A 20,297-nucleotide genomic window follows, 5' to 3' on the forward strand; every position below is an offset into this window, starting at 1 on the left:
GTGTTTTGTTGTTTACTGTAACATTTTTATTCCACACAAATAAAAAAAATAGATTCGAAATGTAAACATTTCAGAACATAAACATTAGACACATTTCGTGCTTTAACAATGCCACAAAATCTGCAAATTCACTTTGAAAAACATTCCAGATGCCTGAAAATTTAAATAAAAAAAACAAAAAAAGCAAACATTAAAATTACCTTGTCAATTTTAACATCGACCAATAGCGTCTGATATTTAAAGTGCTTTTTGATCTTCAAGTCATTTGTGGACGACTTCACTGAAACAACAGTGACTCCTACCGGTGGACGTTTATAATTCCGCAATTTCACCTCAAAACAAAAACGGAAAACAAATTCGGCATATTTCACCGAAAAGTGCAATTTGATGCGATAGCGTAGTGACATTTTTATGGCGCCGTCATCATTGTGTCAATTCTTTAGTTTCAGCCATCAACACAAAAATTGGGCGGACAAGTCGATTGTGACAAGACATGAAAAAGTCTGAAGGACCCTTTGTCGGAACTGAACAGGAAGTCTGCCCTTTTGAAGGTTAGCAGCCATTTGTAGCAAATTCCAGGGCTCATACTTTGTACGTAGTAGAACTCGTTAAGTTGACAGGATTCGTGTTTTGGGGTTGTTTTTTGTTTGTTTATGTCATAACTATTTGGATGTCGGTGTTTTTACATGGGAGGTAAATGGAGAGACACCCCCTGCAAAAATCTACAAATACTTTTTCAAATATTAGGGGGGGTAACAAATATGCAAACTTATCTGTGCCAAAACCGTGAGTAAGCGGGGGATCAGCTGTAAATTTATTTTGTGCACTGCATTTATCGGAAAACAAATATACTCTGCTGATAGCCTTATTTGTACATACCATATTGTCCTGACTTTTCTTGAAGCGCATTTCTTCGACCTTATGCTTGCCTAAACATTTAAATGTTTTCGTAAATATAAATATCGCTTAGTGTACTAGCGGTGGTTAGCGGTGCCACGGGTTTCAAAGCGCGTTGCGTTTACATGGTTTAAGCCTACGGAACGTGTCACTGGATTTCCAGCGGATTAAACGGCACCCTCGATTGGACGTTTTCCTCGCCGTTGTCCGGTTGTCCGCTTTGCCGACAAAACGGGTGTTTGAGGAGTGCCGAGGCGAATCTCACCATCAACCGGAGTAGCAGGAATGCGAGCGGCGTGGCGATCTCCATGAGGTGGAAGATGGTGACGCTGAAGCGGCTCAGCACGCACGTGAGCAGGAAGGCGGCCAGCGCCACGGCCGGGTACAGCGCGAGCTTGGCCAGCATGAAAACGTGCTCGGGGCCACCGTAGCGCACGGCCGGCCGCAGCGTCCGCCGCCCGCCGCCCTGAAGCGCCGCCACCCAGGTGGCCAGCTGGAACACGCCGGCGCCGAAGACCAGGACGCAGCTGGCCTGCACGGCGCGCCGCTCGGCGCGCAGCGCGGCGAGCGGCAGCTCGTGAGTGAGCCGGAAGGCCAGCGGCAGGCCGCCGACGAAGGCCAGGGACAGCGTGTTCAGCAGGCCCATCGCGCGCGTGGCCCGAGACACCTGCAGGAAGAGCGAGTGGTGCGCGAACCACAGCAGGCCCACGGTGGCGAAGGAGCCCAGGTAGGCCAGGTACTCCGACCCGTACGAACGCAGCGCCGCCACCAGGCTGCCGTTGAAGCGCTGCTGCACCGAGGCCGGCTCGGGGACATTGTCCTCGCTGCAAAACAGAAAAAAGATTTGGGGGATGAACAATCGACAATCGAGACTCTTATGCGAGTTCATTGGATTTTCGGTACCAACCAAATGTCCAGGATGAGCAGCGTGGCCACAATGGCATAGACACCGTCGCTGAAGGCCTCCACGCGCTCTTTACTTAGGGGTTCGCTGGGTAGGAAGGTGTAGAACATAACCTGCTCCGGATCCTCCTCCGCAGGACCTCGAAAACATCCCAATCGCACACTTCAAATGTGACGGACATTATTTGAAGAAAGTTGTCGTCGGGAGAAACAAAGATGGCGCCTACCGAGGAGTTTGTCTCGACACCACAGGATGGCCTGGGAGATGTATGGAAGGAAGATGACCAGAGCCAGCAACACGTACGACTGACAAACGCACAGAGAAAAACCTCACAGCGTCAGGGACAACATGACACGGATAACATCCAATCGAGAAAAAGAACAAAAATCACATCCTGAGCAGCAACCTGACGTCAGGAACAACATCAGGTCAAGAACCACAAACTCATCACATCAAGAACAGCCTCGTATCAGCACACCAGGAACAACAAAATCCTCACGTCGGGTACAGCCTCATGTCAGGAAAAACACCACCACAACTTCACATCAGGAACTAAAGAGAGTCAGGAGCAACAACAACCTCATGGAAGGATCGGGACCCTCACATCAGAAGCGACAACCACAAGTCTGAAACGACGACATCCCACCAGAAACGGTAACGCATCAGGAGCAACAAGATCACGTTAAGAGGAGCGACATATCATCAGGAACAGCAACCTCATGTGAGCCGCAACAGCAACATCGGAGCCACCTCACTTCAGGAAAAAGAACATCACATCTGGAACAACGACATGAGGTCAGGCAGGCGGGACCAACCAGCTGGTAGCAGAAGAAGGAGCAAACTGCAGCCAGGAGGCACATGACAGGAACCCTCAGCAGGACTTTGAGGATGTGATGTCTGTACACGGAGCGATCCTCACATGATTGGATCTGATGCTGGAGCAGGAATGGACGGCCGAAGGCGTACAACACAATCACCGACTAAACAAAAACGACAACGACGGCGTCGGTGACGAGGCGGGATCGAAGATGCTCATGCTAACACCAGACCTGAATGAGACCGATGACCATCACACAGCCGCAGAACAGAAGAATTCCCAGAACGTGTGCTGGAAAGTTGGCCATCAGCGAAAACTACAAGGACAAGAAAACCTCTGCTATGATGTCATCGGCGATGTCATTTGTCAACAAATGGCGGGACCGAGACTGACCGTGTACGGCAGCAAGGTGATCAGCATCATGCACGCCTGAAACACCAAACAGGAACATCAACACATCAAGAATATTGCGTCAGGGACAACAACAAGCCTGGAACAAGAACTTCCAGTCAGGGTGATGCACAAAGTTGTTCTACTCACAAGGTTAAGCAAGGCGAGAGTGTCGTCGATGCGCACGACCACCTGGAACAACCTGCAACAGGAACAAGAACGGGTCAGACAGGAGCTGCAAAAGGTTACTTTGGGTAAAAAGGGGAGACAAATAGCTGGACAGGAACAAAAACAACTCAAAGTGGAAAAAGAACAAGTGCAATGGCAACAAGTCAAATGGAAATGATAAAAATCACACGTGACAGAGTTGGACTGGACAACAATGAAAGTGTGAAACGGGAAGCTGCCGTTGCTGCGATGAGGATTTCTTTTTTCCACCTGATGTGCGCCGCCCAGGCCACAGTGACAATGAGGAAGGTCATCAGATAGACGGCCACCTTGGTGCCCAGCAGAAGCTGAAGGTTGTCATCTAGCTCCTGAAATGGAGACAACGTTACCGCGGTAACATTTGACAACATTGATGATGTCATGCATTACCTCGTCGGCCTCCATCTTGGTGTGGGCCACGGGAAGAATCTGCCAGCACACACACATTTGTCAGTGTTGCTCATGTTGGCTACACTAGATGTCAAGGAAGCAAAAAATATTAAAACAGAGTTGATGAATCGTCAATAGTATAACAAAAGTGTCATGACACACAGCTCATGTGAACCATTTTGGACGTACAGTCAACTGAAACAAAGAATGAAACCATTATATAAAACGAAGTTATAATCATGATAAAAAAAAGTTTGATATTACTCAAAACAGCACATCGGCCATTTTAGGTGGAATCTTTGCAAGAAAACGTTTGACTCTCCCGCCATTGTATAGCCACCCCTAAATATACACATACGCCTTTCATACGTCACAAGCACCTGCTTCTCGCCATTGGGCGGCTTCTCCATTCCCTGACACACTTCCGGGTCTGTGCCCAGCTCATTGTCGTACCATGACGGTGGCGATGATGGAGAGCAGCGCGTCGCTGTAGGCCAGCAGCCGGTGCGAGGACTGTGTGCCCCCGTGAGCTTCCTCCACTTCGACGTCGTCCGAGGCGGCCAGGAGGCTCTCTGTGGACACGGCTAAGGCATCCAGCTCCTCTTCAGGATGCTCGCCAACGTGCTGCTCGTCCTCCGCCGCATGGTCGTCACCTTCCTGTCTGTCCATCGCGGAGCTCGTCAGGCGGCTCTGTTTGCAAACAAACTGTTGACAGTCAGGTGACTTCAGGGGGCGGGAAAACCTGATGCGGAAGTATGAAACGTCATACCAGCGTCCGAACAGAGACCTTTGTCTTACTCATTTAGTTCAAATATTTGTAATTGGCCCACTATTAAATAAAAGTGTTTTTATTTACTAAAAATCAAATAAGAACATTTGTGTATTGCATATGAATACTGTATTTATACCACTTCTTGGTAAAGAGTTGTAGTCCAACTTCTGTGCCTCTAGAGGGAGACAGCTGTCTGTTGTCCGTGATCATGTGGAGAGATTTTTTTTTCAACAAAAAAGTGATTAAAAGTGAACTACAGTACTCGGTAACAAAAAATATTCTACATATATTCATAACCATGTAAACACAGCACTGACCACTTGATTAATTTAATTCTTAATATTAAAAAGTCTCATATACAATAAGAGTAACGTAACGAAATCAAAACCCCTAAATATGTCGAGGTTGCTGTGACATGCTAGCTTGAAAGAATAGTTGGTCGACTCAATGATGTCATCCTCATAGCTGTGCTCTCAATGCTGCTTCATTTAACTTTCTCTGAAGCAGCTACACGCGCGCGCACACACACACACGCATGCACGCACGCTCACTAACACTTTATGGCAAACGGTGAAACCAAGATGTTTTTAAAATAGGGGCAACACAGGCAGAGTTTAAGGGTCATGTCAGGTTCATTTAAAAAGGAGTATTGAAATAGATTTGATTCAGGTCAAGCCACTTTTTTTTTGGTGGGGGTGCTTTCATTCTTATTAGCATGCTTTAAGTGGTGTTATGTTGGCCTTTTGGAGGCTTTAAATAATATGATTCAAGCAACCAAATCACCTTTTTGGAGGCTTACTGTTCAACCCATCTTTGGGTTTGGGGGCTTTCATGCATATGATTCAACAACTAAGTCACCTTTTTCGTGGGCTTTAATTCTCATTATTTTTACAGCCTCCTGCCCCGCCCGCCCCCTGTAGGTTTACGGCCCCACCCATAACTACCGGGGAGGATTTGACAGATGCTCTTCATCCATCATCATCATCATCATTATCACGTTGTCGCTCTTCCTGGTCTTTCTCGGGTGCTCCATGATGGCAAAGTTTCTGGCAGAAGTCTTGGGATGTGCACTTCCCGTGCCGGAGGTAAGGACTCCTCCGCACACGCCGATTTGTGTTGGTCTTTGTTTGGCGATGCTGAAGTTGTCGCCATGGCAACATGAGAAGGATGCAAGAGGATGCCGATCGACAGCTCTTCTCTCTCGATGTGCTCGCTCGCTCGTCCTTGTGGCTTGCGATTGACTTCTTTTTGAAAGAATCCAATGAGGCAAAAGAGAAGCTGGTCTAATGGAGCGAAGAAAGCCAAAGAAAAAGCAACAGGCTGTTGTGAAGATTGGATAGGAAGAGACGACGTGTCGCTCCTTAGATTGTGTTTTTCTCGTTTGTCATGTCTTGACGTGGAATTGGAGTGGCTGGACATTACATAACCACACACACACACACACACATTAAAACTGTAATCCATAAACAGCACAGGCAAAGCTGCTAATCCGTCAGGCATCATCGCAATCTGCTTGATTTGTGGCATGCGTGTGCACACACACGAGTGTGTTTGTGTGAGCGCGCACATGTGCGTGGAGTATGAAGTGATGAGGGAAATGAAGGATGTCCAACCAGATTAAGGTTAAAAAAGCTATCAATCAACCAATTAATCAATCGCACATCTACTTGCGCCACTATATGTTAGCATACATATAACGATGTGTTAACCATCATAAAAATGGTAAAAATTGCCACATGGGGAACCAGTCAGTGGAACGGCACGGCGAAGTGTAACCGGGTGAAAGGTGGGACGGGGGTAGAGAAGGTCCACAACTACCCTCAGCTCCAGTTGGAGTCGTAGATACGTCTGTGAGCGTTGCTGCTCGCGTGTGTGTAAAGTCGCGGTTTCTCGGAGGTCATGAATTGCCATAAGGTTGATGCTGAACAATACAGAGCTTTCTCGTAATCTGTTCCTGGGTCAAACTTTGTCCAACAATCTATTGGCGTAATATTGCGATTCAGCATCGCAACAGACGTGGTAACAACATCTCGCCTCTGTTGTGTTTTGTGGGAAAGGCAAAAGGACAGAGTGGTCTGAAAGCACAGGTTATGTAACGGCCTCAAGCTGATTGTGTCTGAACAAGAAAGTACCGTGTGTGTGTGTGTGTGTGTGTGTGTGTGTGTGTGTCTGCATATAAACACTCAAACACGAGAAAGGAATTAGCCAGCTGGGAATGTCACATTCGTACACTCTGTGCATGTGTGCGTGTTTGCTTGCAAGTGGGCGTTTTGCAGAAAGACGATGCACAGAAATAGATTTCTCCATGTTTTCATTTGTGATATTTCAATTTGGGGAAACAAAAACCAACTCTTTATCCCTTCAAGTGAAGGAAAATACGTTATTCTGTCTTCAATCTCCCCTTCAATCCGGGCGGAAAATGAATTTGCTCGGGCGACGTTCGGCCGTCCGCCTTAAAGCGATTAACCTCGATAACGCGCGGCATGCTAATCTCATTAACGATCGGCTTAGCGTATGAATATCGAGCATGATTCGTGTTAATACTCGCTTACGTAAGAATGCGGGCGTGCGTTCCGCGAACGTCCTCTTCCACTTTATGGACGCTTGACCTTCTTTCAACTTTCAAGCGACAGTCACGCGATTCAATTTGCCACGCTACGAGCTAACATGCTAACGGCGATTGGATTTTGGTACAATTGCTTTTGTCAGAATTTGTTCGTTCCACCTGCCAGGTTTCAAAAGTCGGCCAGCTTTGTTGGGCTGAGCTAACATGCTAAGAAGAAGATAAGATCAGAAAACCTTTATTTGTCTCCCAATGGAGAAATTCCCAATTTACAGCAGCAAAATTACGAAAGGGAGAAGTAGAAGAACAACATGGTTCTAAATGTGAAATAAATCAATACATAAATAATTTTTTTTTTAATTCCTTGGAAATTATACGACTAAACGAGCTTTTAAAGCATTCTTGACAAAAAAATAGGGGCAAATATTCCTTTTAATTCTTAAAAAAAAACATTTTATAATATATTTATATACACGAAGGAAAACGTTGACCGCTTTGTGCCGTGTGAGCCGCGAGCGTCGAGTCTGGCCTTTGGTCCGACCTACATTCCTCAATTATGTAAAGGCTCTTATGTAAGAAAGAAGATTTTTCTCCAAACATGGTGACGTTTCTGGGGCCCGGCGTGTAAATTTAGAACTTCTCTTTCCCGTTTTAGCCTCTTGCAGCGCTTCCTCTTTGCAGCACATGAAGGAAATGAGAAGTCAAGATGGAAATTCCTCGACGTCGTCTTCCAGGGTGGTGAGGGCGGGGTGGGGGGGGGGGGGGCGCTGTCTCGGTGGGAAGATTAGATTGATGGTGGCTTTTTGATGGGTCGATGGAATGGTGGGCGGGTCGGTGGTGTGCCGTGTGTGTCGTTCGCGACGTGGAGTTAGAAAGCTGGGCGGGGAGGTGACATTTGAGAGATCGATGAGATGCTTGGACAGGCTTCATTCATTCCGGATGGATTTGAAGCGGCCGTCTTTTTTGTCCGCTTGATGTTCGCCGTCTCGGTGGGAGTTGGTGCGCCGCCGACCGCCGCGCTGTGAACTTGGAACACCTGCCGCGGCTTCCTCACCTTGCCGCCGCTCTCTTGGCCCCTGCGACGGACTCACCCGTCGCCGGACTCTGTGGCGCAACGGTAGCGCGTCTGACTCCAGATCAGAAGGTTGCGTGTTCAAATCACGTCAGGGTCATTTTTGAAAATTGATTTTTCAATTTCTTCGCCCCCAGACTCATAGTTGCTCGTGTGAAAAGTCTGTGAGGTTCGAAGAGAGCAAAAATCCCATTTTAGCTGCTGTTCAAAGTTGCTTGTCTCAGTCGCATCGAAAATCCGAAACGATGCGCTTTGAACATTTTTGATCAGCTGCCAAAGAGGACATTTGGATTCCAACCAGAGAATTCTCGAGCGCCCCCCCCCCCCCCCCCCCCCCCCCGTCAACAAGAGAAATGACCCTGACGTGATTTGAACACGCAACCTTCTGATCTGGAGTCAGACGCGCTACCGTTGCGCCACAGAGTCCGACGAACGTTGCATCTGTACGGGGAAAGTCAGAGCGGAGATGGTGTCACTTCAAACCTGTAATCCCGAGAAAAAAAGAACAAATTGTCGGGAGAATCTTCGTCCCGCTGTGAGGAAAAAAACTAAACAATAAACATCAGCCGTCCTCCCGCTCCTCGGCCCGCTTTGGATCCAGTTTCCACAACAAACAGCAACCAAGACCCCTCCGCATTCACGGAATTCTTTCACAGGGCTCGCCGAGAATTGTCGAGTTGCCCGCGGGACGGCCTCATGCTCAATTTGGCTTGACCACCCGACGGGGACTTTGCCGTGGTGACATCAGAAAGGGTCAAATTGGATCGTGAATAGTCGGAATTGGATCAAAGTCAGACGACTTCGTCCATCACCGCTCACTTTGACGCGCCCCCAAATTTGATGACTGGAGTCTTTCCCAACCTTGACAGAGCTGAGGCATATCTTGCACATTTGCAAAAAACATGTCATTGGCAAGTGCGGTTTTCACTTTGTCACTTCTGGCTAAAGGGGGCATCCGGATTTGAACCGGAGACCTCTTGATCTGCAGTCAAATGCTCTACCACTGAGCTATACCCCCGACAGTTTAGCTGGAGGGTTTAAACACCGACATCTAAACAATTAATGCACAGAAGGATTTTTTTTTTTTTTTGGGGGGGGGGGTCACTGCTTGGGTCACAGGCCGCATTTGTGATGACCGGACATTCATTTGAGGGTCAGTGCCAGGAAATGGTAAGCGCAACGACCCCGATGTGAGTTGCACACAATCCGGTGGCCCTCGGCGTGAATGTCAGCGTGAACGCTTGTTTGTCTTTGTGCGCCCTGCGACTGGCTGGCAAACAATTCAGGGTGCCCCCCCCACCCCCCCCCCCCCCCCGACTGCCGCCCCATTTTAAAGTCAAGCCGGGCCTGCCGCTTGCTTTCAGATTGCTCCCTGCAGATTACGATTGTCCGTTTGGTGTTGCCTTAGAATTCAATTGAAATTGCGCGTGCTAAGCCAAGCACGTTATTTCATGTCAACATTTTTTTTTTTTTTAAAGTAGATTCACCTGCTGATCGACAAGATATGCGGAATGGCGAACACGCAAATGTTCCAGCGGGAGATCAGACGCGCTCGCTTAATTGCGCCTCCCCGCAGGCGAATTGTTTGTGGAAAGAGGGTCTCGCTTTTTGGGAGGTTGTGGTGTTGCAAGCGGGGGCTTGCAGCAGGACACGTCTCAGACATCGAGGGACGAGCCATTCACACCCCCGCGGGAGACGTTTCCTCCGCGCGTTTCCTTCCTTGATATTCAAAACACGCATTTGGAAGTGTGTCTGCGAGCACAGTTTCACACAAAGAAATGTAAATAAATGCGCATGGCCGGCATTCTTGCGGCTTTGCAGTTCGCACTTTCCTTCCGGCCTGATTTTGCTTGCCTCGTGTAGCTGAATATGAGAAATTTGACAAATGCCGCCTTTTGGCATGTCATTACGATTGTATTTTTATATGGCATACATTAAAAAAAATATGTATTTAATAATAAAAATCCACACATCCACTAACCTTTAAAATGCGGCACCAATAAAATCGATATCATCTGGAATAAATTAGGAGACCCAAACACCTTTTGTGGAGTATTTTAACCACTTTACATTTTCCGTAAATACACGAGGAAAAGTTCTGAAGGAAATTCCAGCGGTACGTTTATCTTTAATACTTGCTAAACTAACATTAATTAGCAGAAGACAGGATTATTCTCACTGAAACAATTTCAAAAAGATGGTGTTGAGGAGATGGGCCTGCAGCCTTTTGTGCTCAATCTGGCAGAGGGTCCGGCCTGACCAAAATGATTCCTGTTCTTCTGTCTTAGATGTGCCCCCGCAGGGAGCGATTTTGCCCTGCCAATATACCGCCACGGTGTTACCTGGATTCAACTAGTACGTGCGCCAGAGTGTCATAAGGAAACATTTTTATTTGGAATTTGGTTTTCAGTCGTTTTTAGAAAACAAGAATGCTAATTTTACTCAAACATCTATGTTCTGAAAACTTTGCGGTGGACTCCCTTTTTTCCAAGGATGTATAGAATAGATATCTGAAATGAATGAAATCACTCTAAATTGTCCCGAGGTGTGAGTGTGGGCGTGGGTGGTTGTTCGTCTCTGTGTGCCCTGCGATTGGCCGGCAACCGATTCAGGGTGTCCCCCGCCTACTGTCCAAAGACAGCTGGGATAGGCTCCAGCACCCCCCCGCGACCCTAGTGATGATTAAGCGGTTCGGTAAATGAATGGATGAATTAATGAATAAAGCAAAATATAGTAGATATGAAACACAAAGTATCTTAACATGGAGGTGGCAGTCACTATATATTTGAGTTATTAGAGATAAAAAGACGAAGGCAAACATAAAGGTTTCTTGTTTGTAAAATATACGTTCGGGCAGATACAGGACTGAAAAACCATTTTCACTTGACGTATTCGTGTGCGTTACTGGTTCCGTCGCATGTCTGATGACGTCATATGCTCGCCTCCTTCACTCGGAAGTAGCGGCGCTGGTGTTTACTTTCCCCGGAGCTCGCCGTCCCAAAATGAACCTACCGACCATCAACGGCACCACTTCTGTGTGCAACACGAGACGTAAGCATGTCTTTGATTCATATATATGTTTCATCATTATTACTGCAAACTGAACACTTAATGTTTGTTCCGCCGACTTATGCGGCTAACTATGCTAACAACTGCTAGCACCGAGACTTCTTGTTCCGCCGATTTATGCGGCTAACTATGCTAACAACTGCTAGCATCGAGACTTCTTGTTAGTTTTCTCGACATTTTGTGATTAATATTCCCCACTTCCACCCCCGAACGCTTTATTAAACGTGATCATCACCCCCGTGTTTTACGCAATTTGAAGTAGGTGTTTTCCTGTTGGAGTTGTATGCGGATAGTCTATTTGTTAAAGTACTACTAATAATGCGTGTTTGTTTTTGTGCCTTAAGGTAAAAGATTTTTGCTCGGATATAATAGCCCAGATTTTGCTCGATATATTGCACTCGTGTGTAATAGGTGGTCATTCCTGTTTAATGTGGATGTGAGGGGTCGGGGAGATGCATTTTACAGCATTGCTGTAAAGAAAGGTTGGAAACGCCTGTAACCATTCCAGACCTTTTTTTTTTTTTAAATTAGGGAAGCGTGAGGCAGAGCGCTCGGTCAACTGGACGGCAGAGGAGACGCACGTGCTGCTTTGTGCCTGGAGCGACCAGCGCGTTCAGAAGAGTTTGTCGGAAAATCTGCGCAACCGTCACGTCTTCAAGCACCTGTCGGCCCGCATGAGCGACATGGGCTTCTCCCGAAGTCCCCACCAGTGCCGCCTTCGCGTCAAAACGCTGAAGGCCAACTACGCCAGGGCCAAACTGCAGAGGAGCTCAGACTCATCCCAGATGTGCACCTTCAAGTACTTTGATGAAATGGACGCGGTGTTGGGGAGGCCGGCGGATAGCTCGCGAGGTGATCCTCGCTTCCGTGCGCCGGTGGCGGAACTTGGTGATCACGAATTGAGAGAGCACCTGAGCTCCTCCTCCGAAAAGGGAAGCCGCCCTCCGTGGCCGTCGTACTTCCACGTCAAGATGGAAAACGGTGAAGATTCAGAGTTCAGCGATGCCGGATTCCAGGAGCCCCCGCAAGAGAGACAGCGGGATCTCGATTTGGGTGCGATTGTCCTTCCTCCACCCGCTGGTACGTCCTCCATCCTTTGATGTGTAAAAAAAAAACAAGACTTCAATTAGTTTCATTCGGTGGTACTTTGCCTTATGAGACAAGTAGTTAAAAATTGAAATAAATAATATTAAATAAAGCAAAGCGGATACTACGGATCATAAAACTCCAGCGGCGTCCAAAGCACGAAGCGCAGCGAGAGGCTAAGGAGAACGAGGGCCGACGGTTTTCACATTTGCTCCAAACGGCCTGTTTAATGAATAGCCAACGTCACAAGGCCTTGTTGTCGATGACAAAAATAATAACGAATGATGTCACGAGTTTTGTTAGCGATGACGTGTCTGTTTAGGAAAGAATTAAAGCACTCATCATCCTTATAAATACCTTCGCCGTTCCAAATTAGTTGGAGTAGAATGCGGACTACTGAGATGATCAGGGCGAAGGCAAAGAAGCTCGGAACCGGCACTGGTACGTAATGGCCGCGATGCGCTGACTCCCCGTAATGTTGACTAGGACAAATAACAAGTAATTGGCATACCTGTCAACTCATACGGTTTAGCCATAGTTCATACGGATTTTGTGGTGAATCTTTTACGTATATGGCCGTATCGCGCAAATCATACGGATACTGAAAATTTCCGGCGTTTTTTCCCCCCTAACAGGTAGTTCCGTTTGCTTTTGCCCAGAATGGTGCTAGTCTACTCGAATGCTTTCATTTCCGGTAACTTTCTCTTCACACAGATTTCCGAAAATCGCTTGCACCAGAAACACTGACAGCATTATTGCAGGTCAAAGTAAATATGAATGGATGCTGTAACTTCGAGCCGATGGGTCAGTATTTGGAGTTGGTGAAAAAAGTAACGCAGGAATACAACTCTGAACACAGTAATGCCACTAAGTAGAATGATGATTAGACATTAACCAGACATTGTATTATGGAGATCTACAATAAAATACCATATACCATATAAACCGTATAAAACTATACCATATAAAATACCAACCAACCATAATCATATAAAATGCTTTGGTATGTTATAAGGATTTTTTGCTCTTTATAAGGATTTTTTTGGTACTTTATACAGGTTGGCGCTCCAAAAAGTTGACAGGTATGAATTGGTATCAGGTCGATAGCGCGTCTATTTTACGATACTCGTGGAAGCTTTAGCTCACGCAACTGGCAAAACCACAGACATCTTGCTTTGCCTCACGGCTGAATGAAAATCGAATTTCAGAGAGAGAACAAGGTCTGCCGACTCATTCTTGTACTCAAACCCAAAAAATGGAGGTTGTGATTCACATTTGGCTGTTGGTCAGTGACCCGACCATGTTTAATCCGTTTTCTACCGCTTATCGCTCAGCCTTAGCTTGGAAGCCCAGACATCCCTTTCCCGAGCCACCTCCCCCAGCCTTTCCCCGGGGATCCCAAGACACCCCTTGGCCAACGGGGACACATGGGCTCTCCATCGGACCCTCCCCTGGCCTCCTGCCGGCGGGGCGTACCCAGAACACCTCCCCGGAGACGCCCCCTAATCAGATGCCCAAGCCACCTCATCGAGCTCCTCTCGACGAGGAGGAGAGGCGGCTCGACTCTGAGCCCCTCCCGGATGACCAAGCCTCGCCTTATATCTAAGGGAGAGCCCGGACACCCTGCGGAGGCAACTCACTTTGGCCGCTTGTATCCGGGATCCCGTTCTTTCCGTCACGACCCGCAGCTCTTGACCAGAGGCGAGGGCGGGAACCCACGATCCACCGGTAAATTGAGAGCTTCGCCTTTCGGCTCAGCTCCTTCGCCGCGGCAAACCGATACAAAGTCCGCAAAATACTTCCAACTCCTCCGCTTGACGGAAGATCCCATCCCCGACCGGGAGAGGGCACCCCATCTGTTTCTGACCATCGTTTCACATTTGGAGGTGCTGATTTTCCCGGTTAAGTGGAAGAATTTGGAAGAAGTACGGCTGAAGAAAACGATTATACTTAAACGGAGTTGCGAACCCATTCTTGACTAACTTCTCAATCTCTGCAACTCGGAACCAGAATCCCGACAGCCGTATTTACCTGGCCAATGCTACGCGGGCTTTCACTCGTATCGCGCTTTTCGACCTCGGGTACGACTAAAAGCGCTTGAACAGCGTTTTCCTCCTTCGCCTCCTGATGATGCGGCCTCAGCGGCAACTGAGGCTTTAGTATCGTGCCCGTACAGTCAAACCCCAACCGCTGTACCACTAAGCCCTGCCACCCCCTCTCCTCTTGTGAGACACTTTGTCAAAGGGTAAAGTGGAGAATGTGGAGCTTACGAGTGCAGTGTCCGCAGCCGGAGGGCAGCGAACGAGGAACGGGGGCTCTCCCTCTGTCTGTTAGTTGCCATTGTAGGAAGACCCGCTGTGACAGAAAAGGGGCCACCGCTCCCTCATTTGCTTCCGTTTGTGGTCTTCTGCGCGAGGGCAGGGCGGAAACCGGGCAACGCGGCAAATTGGAGACTAGGGGGCAGAATACTCATTTGTCTCCTTTTGTCTCCTCGTGTCTCAGCACCACCCTTAGAAGTTGCCAGCTCTCCTCCCCCGGCCTCCGTCGTGGCGAACGCGGCCGCAGCCGCCGCCGACGGTGCGGCGGCCGCCGCCCGCCACCCCGATGACTTCCGGCTGGAGCCCGCCCTGCAGCACCTGGCGCATTGCTACCAGCAACTGCTTTCGGAGACGCGGGCCCTCCTGGCGCAGCTGGAGAAGCAACGGCAGGAGCAGGCCACCTGGCACCAGGAGCTCCTGAGCCAGTGGCTCCAGAGGCAGCGGGAAGCCGCCGAGAGGGAAGAGAGGCGGGAGAAGGCCCACATGGAGCACCAGATCCAGGTGCTGGAGCTCCTCACCTGCCTGGTCCGCAAGCAGGTGTGCAAATGCCCGGGCGGCGGCATCACCAACACCACCGGCGCGCGGGCCGCCGAGGTGTCCAGTGAACTCCACCACATTTACACCAAAGGCGAAAACTGACATTTCAATTGCCTCAAATGTCCCCTTTGAGCACGTGGACGGACATTAAACGCCACAAGCGCGACTGACTCCACCGCTCCTGTGGTTTTGTTGCCATTTTCGACTCCATCCGGATCGCCGTGTCAACACGTCGATGTCGATTGTCGTCCGTATTCTCGTCAAAAGTCAGCAGCAGCGGTGTCGACACCACCCAGAGTTTTCAAACTCATTTTGGTTCCAAGTCGCCGATTGAGGGTCATTTTTGGCCGCATTCCACTCGGCAGGCGTGTCTATGGGGAGTAGCCCTCCAAAAATTCTCATGCCTGGCGAAAAACGGCATTTTAATTTGCAGCAGCCGTGTCACGGTCACTTTAGCGCTCCAAGAAAAGCGAACTCCAGTTTTTGAAAACTCGGCCCCTGGAGCCAGTTTGTCTTTGCAATGTGATATTTGGTAGACTTGTCAAGCGTAGGACCTACCAAAAAAAACTCAAAAAATAATGCCCAATGAGACACGCAATTTCTGCCATTTTGGTTTTGCAGCAGCCATGTCCTGGTCATTTTGGTCATTCTCTGGTTCTCATTACCCACCAAAGCCAGTTTCACCTAGCGACTCCAAATTTGTGTGTGTGTGTGGGGGGGGGGGGTCTGTGATGCAAAAGAGGTCCCCACCCTTTTTGCATCACAGACCAGTTGAAACAAGCGTATGTTCGCAGCCAGGCAACTGTTTTTTTTTTTCCTATTGCTTTTCATCAGTAGTCCTACAAAAAAAAATCTCAATCAAGATGTCTGCCGTTTTTGCTTGGAAGTGGCCATTTTATGGTCACTGACCATTTTTCGGTATATTTTGAAGCCAGTTCTACTTAACAACTTGAATTCTGGTCGCCACGTCTTTCACGAGGAGACCTTCTCAAGAAGATGCAATAGCCCAAAAGACAGGAAGTCTTCATGTTTGTTTGAAGCGGCTCTTTTTTCATCCCTTTCCAGGTGTCCTTACTGACGGGAGGACTCGTCTAATATTTGTTCTGTCTGCCGTACGTGGGGGGGTTTCTGCGGTGATTAATCTCTGCCGCTTAATACCATTTTATGCAACATGTACACTGGATGCAGCAATGCCTCTCCTAAATATGAATGAAATGTGTCCAGATTAGGATTAAGTCATCTCAGTTTGTCATCACTGGGAACCAAACCCCCCAAAAAAACACCAAAAACAAAGCAAGCATGACTTTTTTTGTATTTTTCAAACCATTTTGCAGAACCAATTCTTTCGGAATTAATTTTTGGTGAAACAGGTACTGGCGCGTAAAGGAAAAGTGACGCGAGAGTGGTGGAAAAACCAACCGGAGGGGAAAAAACACCGAGACAATAGACCGAAAGAGAAACCAATTGGCGAGGGGGGAGGGGGCGTGGCCGGACGGCTTCCCTCTCTTCTGATTGGCTGCCGTCCTCGCACTTAAAAGTCGGCGGCGTCGCGCTCGGCTCACAGCGAGCGCGAGAGACGCACGGGAGGGCGCCATCGCTCCCCTCACTCAGCCGCCGCTCTTTCAGCCTTGCACGCCGGACACCGCGCACCTTCACGTGGCTTCCACTTCGCGGTCACCACGCTGACTTTAGCGCATCTTTTTTTTTTTTTTTTTTTTCTGGTTGCATTGTCGGCCTCGCAAGTACCCTGAGGAGTGTTGGGACACTCGGAGGGTCTTTTTGGAGGGGGACAGGACGCACGCGCTACCTGCAGCTGAGGTAAACTGATTACACGTATTTGTGTGCGTGCGTGTGTGAGTTTGTAGGGAAGAAAGTGGAAAAAAGAAGCGAAAATATGCAATGAACGGAATGGAGGGAAAAATGCAAATAAACAATACAAAATAAATAGAAAGGCGCAGTATACAATTAAGAAAAATAGGGACAATAAAGGAACCAAAAGAATGTACCAGGGAATATTTTTAAATCATTTAAAAAAACATGAAATAAAGAGGGGAGAAACCAAAATTTTTAAAAAGGAAATGTAAGCAAAGCATAAATGCCAAGAAAAAAACAAAATAAATAGCAAGTACCAGGGTGAAGGCAAAAAATGCATTTTTTTAATGAAAAAAAATCAAATTAAGGTTTTAGAGGAAAAAAAAGTCCAAAATCAAATAAAATGATGAGTATCAAGCACTGGGTGGAAATTAATTTTGATTTTAATTTTCATTTTCTCCCCTTAAATTAATAGCATATTGATTATGTGCCTTTTTGGTCACTCTGGGCCTCCGTAGTGATGCAAAATCACTAATTTTTAAGCACAGTTCCCTTGAATGACAAATTACACACGTGTACTGTAATTTGAATCAATGGTGGTGTGTTTTCAATGCTCGTGTTTGTTTGGAGACACACACACACACACACACACACCTTCTGGCTAAGAGGATTCCCGCCACCTCGCCTGCAACTTAATCCCCAACGTCCTATCGACTTGGGCACATTTCATTTTCTATGCGGTTGCAAAACGCTCACTGATGTGGTCGGCCATTAATTATTTGTTGCTTTTTTTTTAAAGCAAAAAAAAATTTTTTTTGTACTGCTTTGCATTACAAAGTGCCACAGAGTGTACCTTATGTTGTGGCCTGTGACCTTCATTGTTGTCATCCACCTCATCTTTCTCTGAAGAAAATGGACTGGCTTGGAAAAAAAAAATTCGACTTGTTCAGTGTTAATTAATCCTCTTCCAAAAAGTATAATGGATGTTCATTTGCCATTTGAAAATGGATCCGTTTCACTTTCGGATCAGTTGCGGTCCTCAATTCAATTCAAATGATTGGCACATTTTCTGCACTTTTCACTAACGTGAAAAAGTCAACGTCATCATTTGTATTTTCCAAAATTGAGTATGTGAGTTGAATTTTGAAATTTTGAACCCAGGCGCTAATCACAATGCTTCCAATTTGTCAGATGGCTAAACACACACACAATGTAAACACCCCCCCCCCAACTTGTTTGTTTACTTTCAGCTGGCACCCTGCAAGCTAGTATGCAAAAGCAACAACAGCGTGCCGAAACAAAGCTTTCGTCAATGTTGAGGGACCCCCCCCCGAAACCCATTATAACCCCCACCGAGCCCCCCCCCCCCGAACACCTGGTAGCCACATGCTAATTAGTTAGCACCCGTTGACTCGTTTTAATTGCCATTTCAGTTTATGTATGACCACAAAAGTAGCAACATTAGTCTGTCACTTTCATTTTTAAGATGAAAGAAAAAAAACCCTCCTTTGACCGCGTAACGTCGGACTCAAACAAAGACTTTTGTTACGGTCGTCTCTTGGCGCTATTGATCTCCACTCGATGATGCCTTCGATCAAGGTACGACACCTGATCCAATCCAAGGAGGTGGTGTCGCGTGTCCAAAAAGCACTTTTATCTTCACATGAGATCATCCAGCCTCAGGCGCTTTGCGATCGTTCTCCGTCCAGAGTGATGTCACACACGACATTCCCTTTGCGGTTCCTCCACTCGGCCGGATCAAACAAGCACAGAACAATGCAACACCCGAGACCTCGTCCCAGAAAAATTTGGATCCAAGAAAATTCATCCCCACCGCAGCCAGCGTCACTCGGCAGCGTGAGATTTGGTTGGCGTGTCGATCATGAGTTGAGCCACCAAAAAGTCTCAGCGCGCCGTAGGCTATCAAGAATTTGGGTGAAGCGGTCATGTTATGATCACATTTCATTTTGGAAAATTCAGTCTAGTCCAATCTAGTTTCACTAAGCAACATGAAATCTGGCAGGCGTGGCTATCATTCACAGACCCACAAAAAAGTCTCCAGAAGCCGTGCTCCAAAACGCTCAGGAAGCTGTTTTGAATCGAAGCAGATTTTAGGCTCAAATCACATCACTGTCAGGAGTCCTTAGGGTGTATTAGAAAGTTCCGTTCTCGAAACCACTTTCACATCGAAACAAGAAATGTAGTAAATTTGTCATGAGTAAACCAACAAAAAGGTCTCTAGGTGTCAGATTTGAAGACACAGCAAATCTGCCATTGTTTGAATCGGGCACTTCAGGATCACTTGCTTTCTTTCTTTCTTTTTTGGGGGGGGGGGGTCGAACCCCCCAAAGTCAGTTCCACTTTGGAACATGACATTTGTTTGACATTTCTATCATGACAAGACCCACAAAAAAGTCAGCAAGCCATAGTTGAAAAGACACATGATGTCGAGCCTTTTGGTTTGAAGGTGTCATTTTAGGGCCATTTTCAGTTTTGTTTAGTTTTTTTGTGGCTATGTTTTGAAAACGCAGCCCTCACATTTAGGTTCACTCAGCAACATGAAATTTGGTCAACGTGTCTAGTAGAGCAACAAAGATGTTGCAAAAAGCCTGAAAAACACAGCAAGTGTTAAGTCATGAGTGTTTTTGTTTGAAGCCAACCAATGTACCCTTTCAAAAACAAACAACAACGTGATGAACGCCCCCCCCCCCCCCCCCCCCCCCCACACACACACCACCCACATCTTGAAGTCCACGTGCGTCTCCACTATTTATGAACTCGAGTGCGGGACATTTCCATGAGAAAAGGTAGCCAGGCGGCGGGAACATCTGCCATGTCATGTGGCAGCTACGCTCGCACAAACTAGAACGCAATGTTAAAAAACAAAACGGCGCCTCTTTGTTGACATCCTAACATTTAGCATGTTAGCATAGTCGGATCACAGACACGGTTTATCGCTGCTGCACCAGTGAATGAAAAGCGTAACAAAGCCCAAAGAGACAGCCGGACACCCGTTGTTGAAAATGTTTCGGATTACGTCCCGTGGTTCTTGACTCGGAGCTATCTAGCTAGCAAACTTCATCCGTGCTTAAAGTTATCGTACATGAAACGCAAGACTGTCAGACGGATTGTTCGTTGGTCTGTGAGCGATCAGGATTTTTGAATTTTCGTCTTCTGGATTTTCTCTGTAACGTGTACGAGCGAGATTTGGTTTCATCTTTGCTTGGTTAGCTGTCACCATAAACAACAACAAAAAAAAAGATTTCCACAATTTGGGGCAAAATCTGGATAAAAACATTTGTGGCATGGAAACAACTTTTGAGTTACCTTTTTTTTAAAACTCTAAACTTTATCGGGTGTGTTTATCGGGTCTCTTGTGCCAAAGAGCAAACAGTCATTTGTTTGGAGTCTGTTTTGCCTTTTTTTGGCGCATCAGCTGGTGCTCGTTAAGCTTCTAGCGGAA

General features: G+C 47.2%; 2 protein-coding genes and 3 non-coding genes across 9 annotated transcripts in view; 2 read left to right on the plus strand and 3 right to left on the minus strand.

The window, feature by feature from the left end:
• Positions 1 to 4: 4 nt before the first annotated feature.
• tmem175 (transmembrane protein 175) lies at positions 5 to 4,274 on the minus strand. Of its 3 annotated transcripts, none has more exons than XM_086111029.1 (10): positions 4,059 to 4,274; positions 3,606 to 3,644; positions 3,447 to 3,544; positions 3,159 to 3,210; positions 3,012 to 3,047; positions 2,851 to 2,934; positions 2,617 to 2,781; positions 2,028 to 2,106; positions 1,805 to 1,940; positions 5 to 1,721 (listed from the first exon to the last, which is right to left on the minus strand). In XM_086111029.1, the coding sequence occupies exons 1-10, from the start codon at positions 4,272 to 4,274 to the stop codon at positions 1,046 to 1,048; spliced, it is 1,581 nt and encodes a 526-aa protein (XP_085967155.1). In that variant the 3' UTR covers positions 5 to 1,045. The 3 variants fall into 3 exon arrangements, with proteins under 3 accessions (XP_085967155.1, XP_085967157.1, XP_085967156.1); XM_086111031.1 differs by having other exon boundaries at positions 3,606 to 3,689; positions 4,059 to 4,204; XM_086111030.1 differs by having other exon boundaries at positions 3,986 to 4,118.
• Positions 4,204 to 20,297, plus strand: part of rasgef1ba (RasGEF domain family, member 1Ba) — a 26,183-nt gene continuing 10,089 nt past the window's right edge. Inside the window, exons 1-5 of one of the 3 annotated variants that reach the window (XM_086111026.1) lie at positions 4,204 to 4,324; positions 5,272 to 5,462; positions 10,971 to 11,063; positions 11,613 to 12,161; positions 14,670 to 15,022. In XM_086111026.1, the coding sequence (XP_085967152.1) occupies positions 5,339 to 5,462; positions 10,971 to 11,063; positions 11,613 to 12,161; positions 14,670 to 15,022 (1,119 nt within the window). In that variant the 5' untranslated portion in view covers positions 4,204 to 4,324; positions 5,272 to 5,338. Of the gene's footprint in view, positions 4,325 to 5,271; positions 5,463 to 10,970; positions 11,064 to 11,612; positions 12,162 to 14,669; positions 15,023 to 15,150; positions 16,841 to 20,297 lie in introns of those variants that run through there. The other 2 variants (XM_086111027.1, XM_086111028.1) reach the window with 2 other exon arrangements.
• trnaw-cca (transfer RNA tryptophan (anticodon CCA)) lies at positions 8,041 to 8,112 on the plus strand. Its single transcript has one exon. It is a non-coding gene; the product is annotated as a tRNA-Trp (tRNA).
• trnaw-cca (transfer RNA tryptophan (anticodon CCA)) lies at positions 8,367 to 8,438 on the minus strand. The gene has a single exon. It is a non-coding gene; the product is annotated as a tRNA-Trp (tRNA).
• trnac-gca (transfer RNA cysteine (anticodon GCA)) lies at positions 8,959 to 9,030 on the minus strand. Its single transcript has one exon. It is a non-coding gene; the product is annotated as a tRNA-Cys (tRNA).

Source organism: Hippocampus guttulatus, chromosome 5 (genome assembly GCF_054856545.1).
Source record: "Hippocampus guttulatus isolate MCC_2025c chromosome 5, RoL_Hgut_1.0, whole genome shotgun sequence".
Lineage (NCBI taxonomy): Eukaryota > Metazoa > Chordata > Actinopteri > Syngnathiformes > Syngnathidae > Hippocampus > Hippocampus guttulatus.